Raw genomic sequence first — 8084 nt, forward strand, 5'->3', positions numbered from 1 at the left:
CGCAGGATATCGAGATTATGACGGCTGATAACGCTCTGGCGCGAGTATTCCGACTCACCCTGCCTGCCGAGGACAATCGCCGGCGCCGGGAGCTAGAATACGTCACTGTTGACGAGATCCCGGCTCCGACGGATAACCTGGCACCGTTCGCGGCGGCGGTGCGTCCGTCCCGGCCCGCCGACCAGCGCCGACGGGTGGGCGCGCGCGTGACGCTCAGTCCGGCCGGGGAGGTGATATACAGCTCCCGGGACGCACCGGACGGCCCCAGCCGAGCGCTCTCACATACTACCTTCGAGCCGGGCGACTGTGTCGAGCTGCGGCTCGGCGCGTCGGCGTACGCGCGCGCCACGGTGACACCCCGTCCGGCTCGTCGCCAGCCGCGCGCCGGCGCGCCGGCCGGCGGCGAGCGTCCTCAGCTACCTCTCCCTGCCGAGGCCGAGCGCGACAGAGACGTGAGCATGGGTTCCCTGAGCGGCAGCGACACGGTGTCGCAGGGCTCGCTGACGGACAGTGTGGAGACGCTCAGCGGCGGCCTCGAGGCTCCGGCCAGCCCGCTCGGCTCGCTGGCAGCCGGTCTGCCTGAGCCGGACTGGCCAGCCGGACCGGCGAGCGGCGCCCGCGAGGCGCCCGCCACACCGTTCGGCAGTGTGGCGGAGCTCAGTGAGGACGCTGGGCACAGCGGCGGCTCGTCGGGGTCGGGCGGGGGCGCGGAGGGAAGGGGAAGCGGCCGCTCGGACTGCGCTCCGTCGGTCTCGACAGGTTCGACGGACGGCGCCGTGGCTGTCGGTGGCGGTGAAGGTATGATGAGCGGGTCGCCGGGCTCGACGGCCGCCGCTCTGAGCAGCGATGGGGAGTCCTCCCTGTCTCGCGCCGGCCGCTCCTCCGACGGCAGCGACGCCGATTCGACGGCTGTCATCAACGGCAGGCTGCCCGGAATCGTCAAAATCGACTACTCACGCGGCATGGTGCGCTTCCCAGAAAAGAAGCCGATGTACATCCGTCCGGAGCGGACGGGGCGACGTTCGTCGGCCGGCTCGTCGCGCGCAGCCTCTCCGGCGCCATCGGTCGGCTCGCGTCGTTCGGCCCGCTCCAGTTCGGGCACTTCAGGCACGGCCGACAGCCCTGCCTCAGTGTGCACGGTGGTGAGCGCTCCGGGCCGCAGCGCCGCCGCCGGCATCCTGTCAGGGTTCCGCAGTCTGCGCCGCCCCGGCTCCAAGGCAGCGCTGCAGTCGGCCGGGCCGCTTCACTACCTGGCCACGCTGAGACGTGGCTCGTCCTCATCCTCAGCCGCCTCCGGACCCACGGCGACCGTCGAGAGGACGGCCACCCCGCGGTCCGCCTCCCCGGCGGCCGGCAGGGAGTCGAGGGGCTCCCGGCCGGCCTCCAGACCCTCGTCACGTCCTTCATCACGACCTTCATCACGCCCTTCGTCACGACCATCTTCACGTCCCTCATCCCGCTCGGCGTCTCCGGCGTCCGGGACCGCCGCACCGCCGGCAGCTGCCGCCGCGGCGGTGACGGTGGCCACTGCGGACTGCGGGTGTCCCGTGGTGCGTCCCCGCTCGGCCACTCCGCCGGCCGCTGGTAGCCGAAAACGGCGCTCGGTCAGCCCAGCTAGCTCAATGATGCGCGTGCTCGACCCGGACCTGGGCCGTAGTGTGCCGGTGATCAGACCTGGTGCGGGGCCGTCCAGTCGAGTGCGTGGAGCGTATGTTAATCTCCAGCGCGCCGCTCCCGCTGCCAACCCGGCGGCTGCTGCCGTCACAGTACCCTCAACTCCGGCCCCGGCCGCCGCTGCTGGGGTCACTGTGACAGCCGTGCCGCCACCGCGCGCCGAGTCAGCGGGCGGGGTGACGCCCGATCTGGTGGCTCTGATGCCTCCCGTACCTACCACTGAACCAGAGGAGCCGGCGGCGACCGCGGCTGACAGGGCTGAGCAGTCAGGGGCACGGAAAGACACGGCGACTCCGGGCGAAACGCCCGCCGAGACGCATGTGGTACCGGGTAAACCTCTAGAGACGGACTTTTTCGAGCCGAGCTCTGCGGACGACTCGTTAGAGTCACGCTGTTCGGCGGACGACTCTCGCGACTCAATTCGCTCCTCTGAGTCGTCCCGCTCGACAGCCACGGTGCGGCGCAACAACAGCTACAAGCTGAGCGTGGCGGCGCTGGCGGCCGTGGAAATGGACCTGGCGGACGAGCAGCCGCCCCCGCCCCCGCCTGCGCCCGCTGCGGCGCCGGCTCCGGCGGACGGCGGTGGTAGCGTGGTGGCGATCACCACGGGCGGGCCGCGAGAGGTGGAGCCAGCGCGAGTCATGCGCTTCAGGCGACAGCGCGGGCCGCGGCTCTTTATCGATCCGGACATTTTCAAACAGTCGGCCAAGGACCGCGCTAAGGTGGACGTGCCACGGTCGCTGCAACTGTCGCGTCAGGGCGACAGTTGCGACACGGATATCTGGTGAGGTGCTTCTAGCACAATTCCCTGAACTCGACCGCGAAACACTGCCAGGTCTGAAGGCCGAGTAATGAGCGTGTCCTTGCGGACGCGGCGCTTTCGGAGGCGAACTAGGCAGTCGGCCGGAGCGATTGCCACGATCAAAATACGCCCACGTTGTGCCAACGTTTTTCTGTGATAGATTAACTCGTGACAATCTCATGTGCCAGATACGAACAAGCCAACGTTATCGTACAATATCAAGAGCCAGATATCAACTAAACGCATCCGTCCGTTTTGTATACTTTTTTTTACTTGTGCGGGCATTCCGCTTTTTTGTACATGCTTGTTTTATATCTGCTTGCTTTTATAGACTAGACTGCAACTAGTTGTAGCTGCATTCCAGTCACGCTTCGTGTGCTGTTTCGTGCCGGAGTGACGCCTCGTGTTGTGCTTACTGCCTCATTCCAAGTGATCAGGGAATGTGGCCTCCGTCGCCACACGCTCATTTCGAACGGCACACGCCGCGCTCGCCTCACCTGACCGCATGCTCAGCGGCGCCCGGCGGTCCGCTCCGCGCTGGTCTCCCACCGCCACTGTTCCTGAGCTGTGCCCCTCAACCGGGCGCGCTCTGTGTCTCACGTCTTTACCTCAAATACACGTGGTTTCGTCTTTGCTCGGAGTTTGCCTGTCAGCACCGACGGTGCCCGCTTAAGCTTGTGTGTGGCGCTGCGCACAGCGGCGCGTCTGCCACACTGCACCCTGTTCACAGTCCCGGCGGCACTGCCTGCATGGTCCGTGTGCCTTGTGCATGTCCCTGCCCCTACCTCCCGGCACCCGGCACCCGGCCCGCACAGCCGGACGGACCGATCTTACACGACTGGACTTGTGTGATGTGGCTGTCACCGGCTGTGACCTAGCGCATTCGTGTGCACTTGCCTGCCGTGCTTTTCTTTCGCAACTATCTGCTTTTTATGTACATTGCATGCTGTGCATATGCTAACATTGCCGCTGGTGTTGGTCAAATGCTGGAAGTGTTTGTGCTGAGAACAGACGATGACTTTGAACTGTGACCATTGACGTTGCTTCTAATCAATTAACATGTTCTCTATTTGGCCCCTCGGTCACAGTTTCTGCTATTTACGTCTTTGGTTTCAATATATTTCAATATTTAATATTCAGTGCACGTCTAGGTGCCCCTATTTGCGATTTGATCGTCTGTTTCTACCTCTGTTTCTCTCTGGCCTGTCTGTCTGTTTTCTCTGGCTGCGACTAGCGACTCTGACGCCGGTCCGTCCGTGTCTGTCTGTCCGCAGAGGGCCGGGCTCCGCGCGGACGCTCCCTCTCCCCACGCTCCTCCCAGACGGCTCCCCGGCCGGCGCCGCGGCCTCCGCCGCCCCGCACCGGCTCCCTGGACCGTGCCGTGGCTGCCCGCTACGGCAGCACGTCAGCGGCCGTCTACGCCAGTCTGCGAGCGGCTGGCAGTGGTCGGCCAAGCCCGCCGCCGAGCCCCCTGCCCAGCCCGCCTCCGGACCCGCGCCGTCCAGAGGCCCGACAGGAGGCTGGGCGGCGGCCCAGTGGCGAGGGGACGGCTCAACAGCAGCAGCAGCATCATCAGCAACAACAGCAACAACAACAACAGCAGCAGCAGCAGCAACAACAACAACAACAGCAGCAGCGGCAGCAACAGCAACAACCACAGAAACGTCAGCAGCAGCAGGAGACGAGGAAAGTCGCCAGTCCAATCTGTCAGGAGCCAGAGCTCGGGACGAGAGAGCGGCGGCCACTGCCTGGGCACCATGCCGTCGACGGCGGCCGCTCGAGCCCCCGGCGCCGCTCGCTGTCCCCGTCGGACCCGGCCGCCGCCCGGAGGTCCGTCTCCCCTCCGGGACGGGCCCGATCGGCGAGCACCGGTCCGCGGCTGTCGTGGAGCGGTTCACCGCCGGCCCTGCAGCACCAGCTGCCGGCCAACCTGCGCTCGCCAACACTGGGACAGCCGCCGCTGCGGTCCCAGCCGGCAGTGGTCGCACAGTCGCCGGCGCAGCTGCAGCTGTATCAGTACCAACAGCAGCAACAGCGTCTTCAGCAGCAGCAGCAGCAGCAGCAGCAGCAGCAGCAGCAGCAGCAGCAGTATCAGCAGCAACAACAGCAGCTGTATCAACAGCGCATGGCCCAGCAGCAGCAACAGCTACAGCAGCAACAGCAACAGCAACTGTATCAGCGGCAGCGCCAACACCTGCTCCAGCAACAGCAGAGACTGGAGCAGCACCAGCCGTCTCCACAGAGGCGGACGCCCGAGGCGGCGACCGGCGCTCTCCGGCAGGACGTTCATCGGCACACACTGCCGGCGCCGACGGCCCACTCGACGCCTCAGCCCGGCGTCGGAGGCCGGCGCGCGCCCGCTCTGGACGAATCCACTACAGACAGCAGCCAGTCATCCGGCGACGGTCCCTGTCCAGTGGACCCCGCCGCCGCGCCGCCGGCCGCGCGCGTCAGAAAACCGACGCCGGCCGCCGGCGCTGTGGCCACGCCGCCGCCAGCTCAGTTGTCTCCCGCGGCCCAGTCAGTAGCCAGGGCTCGACAGGGGTCGGCCGCTGCCGCCACCGCTGACGGGAAGACCAAGTCGCGACTGCCGCGGGCCTTTTCACCGTTCAGTTTTGGCCGCGCCAGTCTGCGATCCAAAAGTCCGTCAGCAGCCAGAGAGAAGGAACTGCGACGGATGGCGTACCAGAGCGGCTCGGAGGCCGATGACGAGCCCAAGACTGACGAACAGAAACTCAAAAGGCTGAAAAAGAAGTGGCTGTGGGCGCTGCCAATGAAGCGGAGAGAGAAGAAGAAGGCGAAAGATGAAACCGCCGATGATTCAGATGATGAGGGAGGCTTCCGCAGTGGCCAAGGCTCCAGTTTCGTGCGCTACGAGAGCCCCGATTCTGTGTCGTCGGGAGTATCGTCACGTGCTTCCACCCCGCTCACGGACGCGTCGCTTTCCTCGTCCTATTACGAGATGGAGCAGTATTTTCCGGCGCTGAACACCAGTCAGGGCAGCGCGGCGGGAATCAGCTCGATATCGGCGCAGTCGGACGACAGTGGCGCCGCCCCGCGGGCTCGGGGCGAAACAGGTGGCCAGCTGACGGCGCCACGGCCTCCCGATTTCTCAAACAGCTTCCTCGAGTACAGCCCTCCGGACAGCGGTACAGCGGTGGCGGCGGCGGCGGCGCCATTCCAGTCTGCCATGTACGCCACGCCGCCGCCGCGCGCCAACCTGGTTCCCAAGCCGCCGCGCGTCGCCGGGGCCTGTGCGGCGCCGCTGCGCGCTCCCGTCACGGACGCCATCTACGGCACGCGCACGGTGTTCGCCCGGCCGCAGCCTCTGGCGTCGGGCGGCGCTCGTGCCCCAGCTCCTCCGTCCGTGGTGCGTACCGGTCCGGCGGCGGCGGCGGCTCGCTCCCGGCGCAGCTGGTCAGGCGCGCCTCCGGGACCGTCCGGCGGCGCCGGCGGCCAGCGCGCCAGCTGGGCCGGCCGCGCCTCGGGTCCTCCAGCTCCCGGTCCGCTGGCGCCGCTCACCCGGCCCACATCGCTCACAGAGTTCAAACAGCTGATCGCGCGTCAGGGCAGCTCCTCGCCAGCGTCTGGCGCGGCGCCGCGACTGTCGGCGGCGGACCGACTGCGGCCGGCGGCGGCGGACGCCACGCCGAGCCGCTCGCCGGCCGGGGTGGCACAGTCGCCGCTGGACGCGCGCAACTCGGCACGCGCCGTGCTCTTCCAGAATCGGTTCGGCAGCCGTCGCTGTCGAACGCCGCGTACAAACGTCATCGCCACGACGATTCCGGAGAGTGAGGAGGAGCCCCTGCCGCCGGCTCGCCGTCAGCTCTTCGCCGGCGAGTCGGGGGAGTCTGGCTCGTCGGGTTCGTCGCCCGAGGCGGCCCTGCGAATGAGCCCCTCGTCTCCGCCGCCTCCCTACTCTGCCAGCGGCTTCAAGCCAGTCGGCGACGCTCGGCCACGCCGCTCCAGCAGTCTGGGTGAGGGCGACACGGTGCAGCGGCCGACGCCGCTGGCCACCTCGACCCCTGGCGGCGAGCGGCACAAGTTCCAGTGCGGCAGCCTGCCGCGGGGTCCGCTGGCAGCCACGTTTAGCTGTCGTTTGGGCGGCGAGCGGCCGTCCTACCTGCGTTCTCAGTCGCTGACGGCTGGCATTGGGGACGGCTCGCGCGACGAGGGCGCCCCGCGGCGCTCGCCGGTCGGCAGAGTGGAGACTGCTCTGTGAGGAGTCTGGTGCACACAGACTGCTCCGGTCCTCACAGACTGCTCTGAGGGTCCGGTGCCGCTGACAGACGGAGCTGGGCGCCACTGTCTCGCCCCTCGCCCCTCGCCGAGGAGCGGTGAACAGTGCAGTGTCACCAGCAGAAGACCTCGGGAGTGGCGGGATCTCATCAGCCTATCATGACTGCCTCTCCCGGGAGACCTCGAGTCCCATGAGTCCCAAGATGACCTCGAGTCCCATGAGTCCCAGGATGACCTCGAGTCCCATGAGACCGGAATCCGCATTGGGCTGCTGCCAGCACTGATCTGTCGATAGTGATATTTGTCATGGTTTTAATTCACTACTCGTTCCTTAGTTTTTATGCAAATAGCTTCAGTCAGTTCCTGCAAACAGCAAATGGTGAAATGGTGGCGACATTTGTGGATCTATTGTGTGTTTTGTATTTTTGTACACTGTTTTACGAGTGTATTTATATCGGGAATCTGTGAGCGTGGATTGTGAGAGCAGCAGCAGCTTACAAAACTAGTCGAAGTTAAACTCATTGTGTAAGTGTGGTAGGCGGATGTCTGGTGACATAAATGACTGAGTGTATGCTTGGATTGTTTTCATGGACGAGGGATTTCGGCGCTGCTCTACTGCAAACAACGTTAAAGTTTGGTGAACGGGCGCCCTCTGGCTCTCACACGCCCGCCCCCGTATGTACACTAGCGCCCTCTAGCAGACTGGCTCTCGCAATGCTCTCACAACACCTAACTGTGAAAGTCGAGGAAGATACAGTCATCAAATATCGATGTCGAGGAACACGTTCAATAGAATTCTTAAGAGGAAATGATTGAAACTCTTTAGTTACTTCCGATCAGTTACTTGCTAGCTTGTAGATTTATTCGGCCGGGAGACGGTTAAGTGCTGGCTTTTAAATAGGTATTGTAAATTTTTTTCACTAAAACTTAACACTAGCCGGACCTATTCGCTTTCTAATTAGGTACGTGCGCCCCGACAGAGGGGGAAGAGGGCGGCGGGTACGCCCCCCACCCCATCGTCGTTACAAGACGTAGCGAGTGCGACTGACGCCTGATTTTAATGTCTCAGATCAACTCCGTGACCTCTGACGTCAGGTCAACTTCGCCAAAAATGGTCGCAGAGCTGCGATTTTGGCACCATCGTGTTTTACATGTTTCGTCGCGTCTAACAGCGTACCTTTTGTTTGGGTGAGTTATTACGGAGCGAGCGTAGTCTTTCTTAGATAAAAGGAAATTTCTCAGTACCTGTATTCAAGGTCTGTTCTCTGAAGTTTCTTGCTCTTTGTTTTGAAAATTTTACTGTTTCACTTCGGATAAGCATTAACAAAGTTTCGTAAAATAAGCTACAGTCAATTGTAAGTTCCACTGA

The 8084-nt window shown here is 64.1% G+C and overlaps 1 protein-coding gene across 1 annotated transcript in view; it reads left to right on the plus strand.

The window, feature by feature from the left end:
- LOC122391798 (DNA N6-methyl adenine demethylase-like) overlaps nucleotides 1-7286 on the plus strand; it is a gene marked incomplete at its 5' end in the record, with an annotated part of 45238 nt that extends 37952 nt beyond the window's left edge. The window contains one exon of the mRNA XM_043386049.1: nucleotides 3751-7286. Within this exon, the coding sequence (XP_043241984.1) occupies nucleotides 3751-6698 (2948 nt within the window). The remainder of the gene's footprint in view (nucleotides 1-3750) is intronic.
- Nucleotides 7287-8084: the final 798 nt, after the last annotated feature.

Source organism: Amphibalanus amphitrite, unplaced genomic scaffold (genome assembly GCF_019059575.1).
Source record: "Amphibalanus amphitrite isolate SeventyFive unplaced genomic scaffold, NRLGWU_Aamphi_draft 000455F_arrow, whole genome shotgun sequence".
Lineage (NCBI taxonomy): Eukaryota > Metazoa > Arthropoda > Thecostraca > Balanomorpha > Balanidae > Amphibalanus > Amphibalanus amphitrite.